The following is a 14,435-nucleotide window of genomic DNA, read 5'->3' as shown; positions in this document are numbered from 1 at the left end:
ATGCAAAATGCTTACAAAAGTGAAGGCCAGACACCTGACTCAAAGGAAATTTGACAGGATAGGGTGCATGTGGACTGTGCAATCAAACAGACTGGCCCAAGTTACTAAGAGCTCCTAACAGTGTAATCTGCAAAATGGGTTAATAATTACCTCCTGGAGTTGCAGAGGATTAAATGTATAGCAGTTGGCCCAGGGCTGGGAAATGGTCAATTTGACATCCGGCAGGGCACCTGGGTGGCTCAGTTGGTTAAGCAACTGCCTTCAGCTCAGGTCATGATCCTAGAGTCCCAGGATCGAGTCCCGCATCAGGCTCCCTGCTCGGCAGGGAGTCTGCTTCTCCCTCTGACCCTCCTCCCTCTCATGCTCTCTCTCATTCTCTCTCTCCCAAATAAATAAATAAAATCTTAAAAAAAAAAAATTTGACATCCGGCAGTAACACAATAACCACTGGAGTAAGACTGTAAGCCTCAATTTGAGATCTTTTGCTTTTCAAAGCAGAACTAGTTGTCTTTTTAATAAGGGAACACAGGAGAAAGTGATTTATTTGTTTAAAGTCTTGGGAAATGAGATCTTTCTTCTCACCTTTAAATATTACAGCATATTAATTTTTGATTCTCTGAATAAATTAGGTAACCTCAAATTTATCTCACATTGAAATGCTAATTTTTAAAATATGTGCAAATTGCCTTTTTAATACCCTAAAAATTGAACTACCTGGCTATCTCTGTGGTTATCTTTTTCATTATACAAACTGTCTTTTGTCTTCTCATAAAAAAAAAAAATAAAAGATGTGGTCCAATCTGAGAGTTAAGCCAATGCATGCAAAAAAATTCAATATATGGACACGTTCTCATGACAGAAAAACTGGCTGAATTCAGAAAGGAAAAGGACGACCTAGTCCATTTTAACTGTTGATGGAAAACATCCTTATATTATGTTGTTGGGGACCTGAAGGTGGAAAGAGTGTGCTTTTTAAAAAAACGTTAACTAAAATGATGAGGCTCTGAAGGGCCCTACAGTATAATATGCTACCAAAGAAATCACAGTCTTCTGGGAAGGACGATAAATAGCAGAGGGTGGGGCTAGACCACAGGTGTCTGGTTTAACAGTTCACAGTTGAGGGTGGTAGGGAGTCTCAGAAAATTATAAAATGCTTCTGCTGAGCCAGTTCCCGGTAAGATTCCACCTACATATGCACTACTTAAATATCTTCCTACGTACTTGAGCCTAAGTGACCTGTCAGCAGAGGGTATCTGTGACAGTTGTTGACAATGGCCTTGCTTGCTTAGGATTGCGTGTGGGTGTCGAACATGGCACTTTAAACATAAATTTATGAGGTGCAAACTTTTAATGCAAAGATGACTCATAAAGTTTCAGAATGTGTAAATATGAAGCACAATCTAACTTACACCATCATTGGTGCTCACCCACAGTAAAACCAGGCTGTTTACCAAATTGTTTGGATTATCAGGACATTCATAAAATTTGCCACTCTTCGTAAGTTGATGAGGAAAATTCTTGGGCTGAGGTCAACATTTGTATAGCACTACCATCTTATCTTGAACAAGTGTTATATTTATTTCATCTGCATTTTGGAACATGTTTGATGGCAGCATTCAATTAACTCTGAGTTTGTGAAGAAGTCATTTTTTTTGGAGAAGTTACACTGGAAAACTTAAATAGACAGCAGTTGTCTAATAAAGTAAAAAATTAAATAGGCAATTTCTCACTGAAGTGTCTGGAATCAGGCAATAAGAATAAAATGGGAAAAAAAGAATACAATGGAAAAAGGATCATAACTAAACATTTCATGTTATGTTGAAAAAAAACCCCTAAGATTAGTATTTTATGTGATTCATTTCTGATGTTCCTTGTTTGAGGGTTTTATCCAATTGCTATAAACATTTCCTTTAATTGAAGATGAACTTATAAAGACTAAACCTTTAACATTATTGGAGTAATATGCTGGAAGGAGATATTTAGTGGTCAGAAGAATAACCTTGGAAACTGTGACCAAATAGATACAACCAGGAGACCCAAAATTCAATAGGATGCTGTTTTAATACTTAAAAAATCTGTGGCCTTTAAAAGACAGGGAGAATATGAAAGAATGAAGAAATAAAAGAGCTTAGTTAACCAATTCTGTAAATAGAACCAATCATTGTTCATAGTTCCCTTAAAAGTGATTTGCTAAACTGATAAAGATTTGTAAATTCAACTTAAAAAATAAATTTCTGATTAGCTTTTTCTGCATACAAAAAATAAAAAGACCTTCAAGGTATTTTTTTTTTAAATATTCATAGGTCAGTAGAAATGAAGTCAGAGGTTTTAAAGCTTTAACCACTGCACACAAAAAGTAAAAAAAAATCCTAGCCTTAGCATTTAGTTTTTGATCACTTCTTTGTAAAATAAGAATGATCTTACAGAGTCAGTAAGGAAATAGTTAACAGTAAGTTGTTTGTTTTTTTTTTAAAGATTAAACATATTGGGCGCCTGGGTGGCTCAGTCGGTTAAGCGACTGCCTTCGGCTCAGGTCATGATCCTGGAGTCCTGGGATCGAGTCCCGCATCGGGCTCCCTGCTCGGCAGGGAGCCTGCTTCTCCCTCTGACCCTCCCCCCTCTCATGTGCTCTCTCTCTCTCTCATTCTCTCTGTCTCAAATAAATAAATAAAAATCTTTAAAAAAAAATAAAAATAAAAATAAAGATTAAACATATTTACAATAAAAACAAATTTCTGGACATTGGATCATTCTTTTATTAATTTTGGAGGCCCATTTGAGAATCTCATTTATGAGGACACCCACAGATAATAATGAATAAATAAGCTTGGCTTCTCTGAAACAACACCCATGCACACCACTGGACCATAAGGTGGTTTTTAGTTGAATAGCAGCTACCATATTTGGTTATATGCTTTAAGCTTTTACAAACATAAAACATTTACTCAATTCTAACTTAGATGTTTACTACCAAATTCATTTCCTATAAGAGACAGATGTCCTAGTTTCATTAGGTTAATACCTTGATTTTCTTTTGAAGACTCAGTGCAGTATTAAGTGAAGTTACAAGCAAAAGAGGTATCGTGTCAGTAACTTTAACATTTGAGTAACCAAGTGAGCAGACTATAGGTGAGACAATTCCTTGCATGCTTATTTAGGTTTTAAGTCTTAAATACCAACAACTATAATTGTAAACACACATTAGGTGCCAGTAGCCCCATAATCACCAAATCCTAAGCTTTTACCCAAGTGGTCTTACTAATTAAGGACAATGAAAAAGCACATTTCCCCCCTCTGCCTTTTGACAGGTTCAGTGGGACATCAAAAAGAATTCTTATCCTGGCAAGCAGATCTAACTGGCTAAGACTACTAATTTTTGAGTGGCCTCAAAGTGAAAGAAATGCACTACCACTATGTTTTTCTAGCACATCTCACTTCTTTCTGTTAACTATTCTAGTTCTGGCTGATCTCTTCTGCATCTCAGGCTAATGTTTGCTTTCACCTGTAAAGTGCCTACTACCACAGTGCCTACTGAACACAGAATACACTTAAAATGTCAGCTCCTTATTCATTCCAAGTCTGTAACACTGAAATTTGTATTTTATCTGAGTGGTATTAGTGCCCATTCAACTAGGTACTGGATTCACAAAGGGCAAGGATCACACCTTACGTTTCCTCTGTGGCCTCCACCCTCACCCTACCATCTAGCACAGTGTTGGGACCCCATGAAGCGCTTCACTAATCTACCAAATGCATCAATTAAAACCTCACTGCAGGGGCGCCTGGGTGGCTCAGTCAGTTAAGCATCCGACTCTTGATTTCAGCTCAGGTCATGATCTCAGGGTCGTGAGATCGAGCCCCAAGTCAGGCTCCTCACTGGCCACGAAGCCTAATTAAATTCTCTCTCCCTCTCTCCCCCCAGCTCTCGATCTCACTCTCTCAAAAAACAAAAAAAAACTTCATTGCAAAGCTTTTGCTCATTCTCTACCATAGGTTAGCTCAATATCCTATAATTAGCTGTAATACTGAGGCCACATCACATTAACAGTTTACAAATATTAATATAAATGTTAAATCCTAATGTTCCTTTTATTAATTTAGTTGGTTAGATATGGTGGATAGCTTTTACAATGTCTTTGTAAACCTCTTTTAAGTGAGAATATAAACCAAACCCCATCCCCCGACAGATCAGAGTCAACTGAGTACCTGTTTGCCAAATAACTTTCTAGAAATGAAGGTAGCTGATAGTAATATTTTGTCCTAAGACTTAAGTCCTGGGCCCGGCCCCTTACACCCGAGCCCAGCCCAAATAATCGGAGAGGGGAGGCTAGTATCACCTACTGTGAAAAGTGCTTTGCAGAAAGTTATATACACATAAGTGTGTGAGGCACAGAAAATCTTTATTGCCACAGGAAGCAAGTGCACTCGTCCCACCTCACCAACAGATTTAAGAGTCACAGAAACGCAGACTTCACATAATAAAGTACAACACAGACTTGGGGAGAAATGGTCCCTTGGACTATATTGGCTGTAATACTGAGGTAACCAATTGACCTTGTTCAGTGAAAATACCTCTAACACAATGAAAAAATCAACTAGTTATAACATCCAATTCATATATACAATTCAAATAAAAATATATATTATTTGCTTCAATGTATAGCAAATTTAATACATTAGTGTTTACAAAATAAAAACTGTATTCTACTGAAATTTTTCTTGTGCTTCCCCCTTATCATTAAGCTTGAAAGACCAGGAAAGTATGATACTTAAGGAAACTTATTTATGGATTTAAAGATGCAGTTTGTGGGGCCATGAAAGACGGATAAATATTAACTGGAAGATTACCACATCTTTAAAAATTGTTGCTTATTAAAATCTACAAACTTGAACTGTAAGACACAATTAAAAAAAAAACCCACAAAATTTCTCAAAATAGATTAGAATACAGGAAACGTTTCATGAAACTACTGAGATACTAACCAGTTCTATGGCTAATATTAAAAACTGAACAATCTATTTAAATCGTACTCATACTATTTCTACACACAGTGAACAATACAACCACAATAATCAACCTTAAGCTAGCAACAAAGTTGCAAGGTCCATAAAAAGCTTCTTCAGTGGGCAAAACACTATGGTACAATTAAAACATTTAGGTAGGGAAAAGAGCCTTTCAATAGTATAAAAGTTGTTTACTGGTGTTTCTACTATAAAGCTATTCTACAAATCAAAATAAAAAAGCAATTATATATGTGACAGTGATCAGAGACTACAGTCCAGACATTTCATCTAACATTTGGCTGATGAATTTTAGTATAACAGATTATGACTTAATATTTTTTACAGTTATGACCTAGAGCAGAACTAAAAACAAAAAAACACCACTTATTCCAACTCAGGATGCTGTTCTCAGCAATATCTGGGTTTAGATGAATCTGGAGGAAGTAGGTAAAGTTGTCAAATGTCTTCTCTTAACCAAAAAGAAAAAATGTAAATTGGTAGAAACGGTATTTTTTTTTAACTATGGATTCCAATGTGAAATTCTCATAAGTATGCAAGGACATTATTAACATTTAAGTACACCCCCATAAATATGCACGGAGCCCATTTATTAAATAGGGGGAAGGAATTAAAATATACTTTCAAGCTAAAATGAATTTTAAGAAAAAACTGCATACACAAATATGAAAGGTATACAAAACTGTAAAATAAATAATGAATCCAGGTGTCAACTAGACCTCCACAGAATTATGCCTGCAAATGTGGAAGTAGTGATTGTCCACACTTGGATGGTCTGGATGGGAAGACATTCCCCAAGGGAGAGCCGCCTACTTTCTCTGACTCCATCCAGGACATCAAGAATTTCTAGATATAAAATGGTTCTTACTCTACTATATAATTATAGCCTTTTTAACAGTCACCATCCTTATCACATTTGGGGTTAACTTACTATGTCTTAATCTATTTAACACATTCTTAAACAGCAATGTTTAAGTCACGGCTTTTACACATCAGTTCACCTGTTTCAAGTTCTCTGTCCAAGGAATAGCTTCCTATTTTTATTATGAGATAATGATATGATGCAACCCTCATCAACTAAGAGAGATTTTCTACTCTATTGCTCATTTTTTAACTTTACTTTAGTATTTATTAATTGCATAAATGCGCCTGACTGAGCCAGCAAAAGTGACATTTTACTACTAAAAATGACACAGTTCCTGTTAAACAAAATAAGTCTTATCCAATATTAAATCCACAATATTTTCCTTGGTTTAAATTGAGCATTTGCTTTCCATTTTTTTCAAAGTCACTGCAACCTTGCCAATAACTACATCACTTAAACTTTCTTTACGACTCCAAAGATTCTAAACTCTAACATATAATAATATTTATGCTAAACACACTTAAAGTAGACAGTGAAGTTTCAAGTAAAATAAAACTGTATCCATATTTATTGGACCAAACATGTCTCCACATCTAGATTTTACTTCTATAAATTACACAAATACATCGTACATTCTTAAATAATGAATGCTTACAATATTAATTTGTAAGCTTTTCCACATAAGACAACTTACACAGGAATATGAATGGATCAGTATTTCTGTTACAGACTGCAACATTCTCTCAATTTTCTCTTTTGTGGCTGTTGTTTTGTCTTCCTGGTTTCCGCAGACTACGAATCAGTCCTTATGCTTTGGCTATGAAATCTGTTTGAGCTGAATGAGGCAACGTTGGTTATTAAGGCTTATTTCTATGATGGAGCATTATCCTTAAATTGAGTGCCATTTCCAGAGAACAGTGGGAGAATCACAGCTATCTTGAATCTTCAGGCTCTGTTTTGATGACTTTCTTTTCTAAAGTAAAAGCTGAGTGAGGGTAGTCTTTTAAAATCCCAAGATTCTCTGCATAAAAATGAAAACACAAAGTGTGTTGATACTTTAAATCAATGGATCACAAAACACAAATTCCAACTCATGAAACAAACCCCCAAACTCTGTAGCAAACAGTATCAACTATTCATAATTCTGTAATTCCATACAAAAATTTTATGTTTATAGAGTTGCAGTTACGAGCTTGGATTCTGGATTTAAATTCCATCTCTGCCAATTACTAGCTGTGTACATCTCCAGGCAACTTACATACCTCTCTAGGCCTTAATGTCTTTCTTCTTCTATAAAATGGGGATAGTATCTATATAGGCTGGCATGAGAGTTAAATCATGAAAGGCACAAAAAAACACTTAGCATATAGACCATGTTTTTCTTTAATGCTTGGTTCAGCATGATAAAAAAATATGTAAAATAAAACTGGTCATGCATCGACAACAAAGTTACTAGCTAAAATACTTAATTACTATCAGTAAAAAATGACACAGAAAACATCTTCAATGTTCAAACATGGAACTCTTATTAAAAGTTCTAGCCACGAAACGTTAGGGCGGGAGAAATGGGGATCAAAGAATGAAGACTACTTTCATAAGGATTCATTTCTTGGAGTTATGTGAGTATAGTTATTTCAACCTCACAAAAACACGGCAGAATGACAATAAAATGTAATACTTATGTAAAGTACTAATACTGGAAGATACATTATCCACACACACGTCTGCATAGACACATACACTCTGAAAAGGATTCTAAAAGTGTAACCAAAACTAATAGCTTATCTGAAATTAAGCAGTTCCATTTATGAATTTACTCTCGGCAAAATTTAGCAAGAGTATAAAAATAGTAGCTACCATTTACTGAATTCCTATCAGCTAGGCAATTCATATGTGCTACCTTGTTTAATACTCGTAACTGTTCTACACAGTAGAAATTATGTCTGTTTTACAGATGAAGCAACAGCGTTCAAGTGACTCCTAAAGCTACTTTAACTCAAAGATGGAATGATACCAGATACTTTTTTTTTAAGACTTTTATTTATTTGACAGGGAGAGACACAGCGAGAGAGGGAACACAAGCGGGGGGAGAGGGAGAGGGAGAAGCAGGCCTCCCGCCGAGCAGGGAGCCCGAGGCGGGGCTCGATCCCAGGACCCCGGGACCATGACCTGAGCCGAAGGCAGATGCCCAACGACTGAGCCACCCAGGCGCCCCGATACCAGATACTTCCAAACGGTGCTGCTCTCTACAGTGCTGCTCTCTAATACTTTGTCTAACTCACTTTTTCTTGGGGAAAAATGGTCCAATATCGAACTATAATAAGGAATAGCTTATCCTTTTATGGAGTTGTTTACTTCTGAAATATAAGTATCATCCCCAAAATGCATCTGCAAGAAAAGTTTAGATTTTGGTATACAAGGTTGTCTTAGTGTGAGAGCAAACATGTAATCTATCAATTTCACAGTATGAAAGGCTGGAAAAAGGCAATTACATGACTCAAATCAGCCATGTATTATTTGGTTTAAAATTTTATATGAAAGGCACCATTTGTGTAATAGCTAATCAAAATAGTATCATCCTTCATGACTTTTTTCCCTGTCAATTCTTTGGAATACCATGTTCTAAAAAGGACTGGCCATTATTATGGCAATCTATTATTTCCAAGGGGAGAAAAACTGACTAGTAACATTGTTAGTAATGACCCTTTTTTTTGGCTGGGAGTCGGGGGAAGGAGGAGTGGAGATAGTGGGAGGTCAGAAAATAGAATTTAAAGATGTCTTATTCAAGTGTCACTCTCTCTAATCACATCCCATATTCTTACCGGACTGGGACTTCGCCTCACTGGAGTAAAGTCTACTCAGCTCTCCATCCACCACAAAATGATGGGGCTGTCTATTCTGTAAATTAGGCATTCGGAGATTCAAAGGTCTTTCTCCTAAAGAAAAGGGAAAAAAAAGCAACCTGATTAATATTAAAAACACACTACAATTTTTCTTAAAAATAAGTTTTCACAAATTGCCTGAACACTCCTTAGGAAAGGAGTAAGGAAAAGCCAACAGGCAGTGAAGAATTTAAATAAAAGCTAGAGAAATATTTTAAATAATAATTTAGGAAGGAAATGGCAATTCATGCTAGTTCCAAGGTTTACAATTCTCCCAGGACATTTTTCAGAGTGAAACATGAACTAAACAAAAGACTGAGATTTCCAGTTAGTACTCCAACTCTGACATAGAATACATCTCCTCTGTAAGGCACTTTCTCACCAGTGCAGAGCTTACCAAGACATTCACACATAGTAACAAGTACTAGAGAGACAGCGTTGGCTTCAAGCAATTGCCTATTACTAAACAACAAAACCTATGGCAAATCCATGAAGACGAAATAGCACAGAGATGGTAAAAACACTTTATATGCCAAATCACCTTCTGTCATAAACCTAAATCCACACACTTAGCACACGGCCACCCCACATGACATTATCCTGGTTTCACAAATTAGAGTCATCTAGTCTTTCATTAATTTTACTTTTGCTTCTTAACTCTTAACTGTCAACGATGACTAGAGAAGTTAAACAAGACCTCAACTAAACAGTTTTTGTAATATTTTTAAAAAGTAAGAATGCGTTTCTCCTCCAGCACTCTGATCTGCTGACATATTTTACCCTACACTTGGAGAATGCTTGTAAAGATAGTATTCTCACTTAGAAAGAAATCTGTTTTTTTTTTTTGACAATGATAGCCACTCTCTAGAAAAGTTTAACAGTAATATATAAAGCAAGAAGGTCCTACACAAAATTGTTTTTCTTCAAACACACATCACTACTTGAAACTGGAGGATATATTTCTATATTATATACTGTGCATCTTCTTCTACTAGAGTGTAAGCTCCAAGCCAGCAGGGACTTAACGTCCCTGATCCATCTGTGGTGCCTAGAAGCATGCCTGGCACACTGGAAGAGACTATGAGTAAATGACAATGACTTGAGATTTTCTTCATTTGTCAATACAAAAAAATGAAAATAATTTTTTAAATGATAAAAATATTCATGAATCACAGCTTTCTAAACTTAAGAGTTTAAACAGTTTCCAACGTACCACACCAAATATAGTTTCATAGGGACTGTAGGCCAACCTAAAGCCTGAAAGAACACAAAATTTCTGCAAGTCTCTCCATTCTTACACCATCTCTACAAACCTCTCTACTCTTGTCACAGTACTTTAGAAGCGGTTACTGTATTCTCGTAGGGACCAAATGTTATAAACTTCATAGACAAATTTGTTTTTGAAATCAAAGAAAATATGAAGCTGTGATCTTTTAAAAACTGATAAACGTCTCCCATGGCATCAGTTTCTTTGGGGAAAAGGATCTATACTGTTTACACGTCCCATTCCCACTCACCCTGTACAAAATACGGGTCAACTGCACGTATCAACTAGTTTAGGGATAATAAGGTAAAAAAGCAAACAAACGTACAAACAAAAAAACCCCCAAACTTTTGCTAGTTGAATCTGCAGGATGAATCCTTTCCTTTTTTTGAAAAAGAGACAACTGAAAAATGAATTTTTATAGGGAATGTATAACATAATCTCTATAAAATATCAGGATTTAAAAATAAGCCAACTTTTGTTTCTCTGTACAGTGCACAGAGTCACTGGCTCACAAAGCGCAGGCCATCTAAGATCCACCTTGCCCCTCCGAGTTGTCAGAAGCCACGCCGTTCGGGCTGTGCTCTTCTGAGGCCTGCCTGTAGAGTCCTGCTGAGAGCCTCCTCTCAGCATGCTGCAGTCTCTCATAGCCAGCTGGGGTGCAAAGGAACTCCATCTGCTTTGCCATCACCTTTTCAGGCTGCTAGTAAGTAAAGCAAAAATAAAATCAGGAACTAAAACATTCTACAGTTTTTTTAATGGTTTAAAGATGCCAATTTCAGACTCCAGCAAATATATTTAGTATTCATTAAATTAGTTCACACTTCATGTGGTATACACGTTCCATAAATACGCTTAGATGTCTATATCATCATGTTAAAACATAAAATGTTGGATTCTGTGCAAGAGAGAAAAAAAAAAATCCTCCTGCTGATCCTTTAAAGAGAATTCCATTTCAGCTCAAAGGCAAAATAACCTTAGCTTTGTTTCCCGAAGTACTGAGTCCTTTAAAATATTTTTTTTAAAAAGAACCTCAGAGCAACAGCAACATCTGCCACAAACTGCTTCTCACACACAGGGTGAGATCTTGGCATTTTTATCTTAGGATTTGGCACTACACATACTCTGATAGGATGACAGGATGTTGGGGGAGAAAAGGTGTAAAATGGCTGTCTAGAGGGACAAGTCAAACACCCCTCCCACCAAAATCAAACAATGCAAATTACGAAGGAAAAACACCAGTGCCAACGAGACTCTTGCCCTTCATCATGGAATGAAACTGCAGTATTTCCCAACCAATCATAGAAAGACACGTTTAAAATACACAAGTAAATAGAAATTCATCTTTGCATGTGTTTTGTAAGTTCCTTCTTTATGTACTGCTCTAAATCACTTATCTGTGATATTCAAATCAGTGCATTTGTGATATTTTGCCAAGGAGGTTAATAGTCAAAATGCAGATATGAATCACTGCATGCCATATAAAAGAGTAGTACAAGGAAGGTGCTCTATAAAATTAGTTACAAAAAATCCTGATTCACAATAGTAAAAATCAGTAAGTGAAAAATACTAATTCATGGAATAGGATAAAAGCTTACACTATTTTTCTGAACGCACATAAACCAGATCAAAAGGAGCTGTAATTTCAATTCATTTGAACTTAAATAATTGAATCAGAAGCATCTAAGCAATTCATCTGAACTTACATAAAATGTCAGTAAGATTTCTAAGGAGGAAGTACATTTTTCATCCTCTTAAGAAGAAAAAAACAGAACTTGGCACTACTGAATTTGACCAAGAGCAGTCGCCAGGCAGAAGATCAAGAGGAATAAAACTTATAGTGCTAAAAGGTGGTATTTGTAGAAATGACTTTTTAAAAGTAATTTCAGGATACAACAAATAAATAATAGCAAAAGCCCCTGAAGATACATATTAAAGTAAGAATTTTTTCTCATACATGAATCAAAATGACTTAACTATAGCTACAATGCCAATGAATAATGTTTTATTGAGAACTAGTACTATTTTATCTCAGAGTTGTATTACACATAGCCATTGTCAACATGGCTTTCTTCCTGGTATCAAATTGCTTCTTTTAAGTTTTCTTAAGTAGAGAATCTTTCTTCCTACAAAACTACAAAGAATAAATAAGTATTACTATATCAGATTCTGCTCATAACCAAATCAAACTATGTTGTTATTGCTATCTTGTTGATACAGCTGTGGATCAGATGACATTTCAAAAACAACCAGAAATAAACCCCGCCCTCAGATGCTTAAAACTGAAGCTAGCTGAAGCACCCATTTATTTTTCAATCTACAGATATTATTATGAAATGTTAACTGGTGGTTTACGTCACCTGTGAACTGAGAGCAGTGAGTTCTTCACTCTTAGCCTTAGCCTGCTGGAAGAGCGTTTGCACGGAGTCCTGGAAATCTGGAAATCCATCCTATGCGTCAAAGAATAAGTCCTTTTTACTTAGAGTTTGTAAATAAAATATCAACAACTCAGAAAACAGGGCAAAAAAACCCGCTTTAATCCTACTGCCCAAGTAATCATGATTAAGATTTTAATGTACAATACTTCCTTCCTTTCAGTCTTTTATGGTACAATTACCTTATTTCTACAGTTGTAACCTCACCAAAAATATAAATGAAAAAGATAATAAGACTTACACATCTACATGAGAATGCAGACTTCATGAGCATTAATAGTGGTTATGTAACGTTTCATACAGCATTTCATCTAGTGGTTCAACTAATAATAATCAGTATTTTCACATCGGACATTTAGATTCTTTTTCTTATTTTTGGGTTGAAAAACACTGCAAAAGTATTTTCATAGAAATAGCATTTTCCATAGCTTAGATTACCTAGTACAGTAGATTCCTAGTACAATTACTGCAAAGGGATGAACATTTTTATGAATATTCACTACTTCCCCTAAGAGCCTTTACTGGTTAATCAGACCATAAGTTTTTCTTGCCAGCACTGGGTGCTGTTTTTTTCTTAATTGAATTGGTATTCAAAAATTTTTTACTTTTGTATATTGTAGTTGTATATACTCCTATTTTGTAAATTCTTCTATCACTACAAGCTTCAGAAAGGCATTCTTTAGAGATTTGATAAATGCTCAAATCTACCCTCTAGTATTTTAAAGCTTTACCTTGTCTGCTTTGTTTTTTAAATTTAACTCTCTAACCCATCAGGAATTTATTTTGTTATATGTAATGTGATAAAGAACCAATGTAAATTTTCTTCAAAGTGCTACCCAATAATCCCAACCTGAATTTCTGAAGAATTCTTCCACGCTGATTTGTCATTTCTCCTTCCAACATTTCATATGACAGGCAATGGGGATCTGAATTAGAACGACCTGCACTCGGGGAACCTGCGTGGCTCAGTTGGTTAAGCAGCCAACTCTTGATTTCAGCTCAGGTCATGATCTCAGGGTCCCGGGATCGAGCCCTGTGTCAGGCTCCCTGCTCAGCAGGGAGTCTGCTTCAGGACTCTCTCTCTTTCCCTCCCTCTCCCTGTCCCTGTCCCCCCACCGCTTGCTCACACACACACACACTCTCTCTCTCTCAAATAAATAAATCTTAAAAAAGAGGAAGATGAAAGGAAGAAAGACCTGCACTCATGTTCCAATTCTACCACTTACTAGTTAATACTGGAGAAGTAACTCAACCTTTCAGAACATTAGTCTCCTCATATGAGAAATACAGAGAAGAGCACCTATCTGTTAGGGTTGTTGTGAGAAGCAGATAAGAGACGGCCTTTAGCATGTACTCACTGCTAAGTAAGTGTATCAATACATACTAACTTCTTACATTAAACAGAGCTTACTTGGGGCACTCTCCTCCTGGACAATACATCAACTTAAATGATTTTCATTCTATACTTTATAAGAGCCACTCCATCTACTACTTTTTACAGGTTGTTATGTGGTTTTTTTGCTCATTTGTTGCTTCACACGAAATTTATATTGACAAACATCACAACAGTGTTGTTTTAGCAACTTTACTAAAAACCATTAAAGGACTCCTCACAGAAATGGTCACTGACCTCCAAAATATTTCTCCCCTAGTTTCATGAGCTATATATTTGTAGCAAAGGGTAAATCACTAAAAACCAAAGCTCTTATACTAACATAGCAGAAAGAGATGTAATAATAACAAAATATTTTATCTTATTTGAAATAAGAGATACTGATTCAAGAGTTTCTCCCCCATCAGGGTCTTATTTCTCCACTGTGGATCTCTTGTTTTCAAAGATTTCCTCTACCAAAATTCATTTCTTAAGTAATAATTTGCCATTTTTAAATTCAAAGACATGAAATGAAATAGAGTCAGGGCAAATAAATTTGACATCTTGAGATAGTCTTATGTAGCTTTATGGTGGG

General features: G+C 35.9%; 2 protein-coding genes across 4 annotated transcripts in view; one reads left to right on the top strand and one right to left on the bottom strand.

Moving 5' to 3' along the window:
- NEMP2 (nuclear envelope integral membrane protein 2) overlaps window positions 1-14,435 on the top strand; it is a 369,626-nt gene that overhangs the window by 184,508 nt on the left and 170,683 nt on the right. The window lies entirely within an intron of this gene.
- Window positions 4,382-14,435, bottom strand: part of NAB1 (NGFI-A binding protein 1) — a 48,671-nt gene continuing 38,617 nt past the window's right edge. For 2 of the 3 annotated variants that reach the window (XM_045868335.3, XM_045868334.3), the window contains exons 5-8: window positions 12,394-12,483; window positions 10,574-10,736; window positions 8,710-8,823; window positions 4,382-6,908 (exon numbers count right to left, since the gene is read on the bottom strand). In XM_045868335.3, the coding sequence (XP_045724291.1) occupies window positions 6,820-6,908; window positions 8,710-8,823; window positions 10,574-10,736; window positions 12,394-12,483 (456 nt within the window). In that variant the 3' untranslated portion in view covers window positions 4,382-6,819. The remainder of the gene's footprint in view (window positions 6,909-8,709; window positions 8,824-10,573; window positions 10,737-12,393; window positions 12,484-14,435) is intronic. The other variant, XM_045868336.3, reaches the window with a different exon arrangement.

Source organism: Mirounga angustirostris, unplaced genomic scaffold, assembly GCF_029215605.1.
Source record: "Mirounga angustirostris isolate CCGP_5_RB_7025 unplaced genomic scaffold, mMirAng1.0.hap1 SCAF_3, whole genome shotgun sequence".
Taxonomy (NCBI): Eukaryota; Metazoa; Chordata; class Mammalia; order Carnivora; family Phocidae; genus Mirounga; species Mirounga angustirostris.
This window is presented reverse-complemented; position numbering and strand designations above follow the sequence as displayed.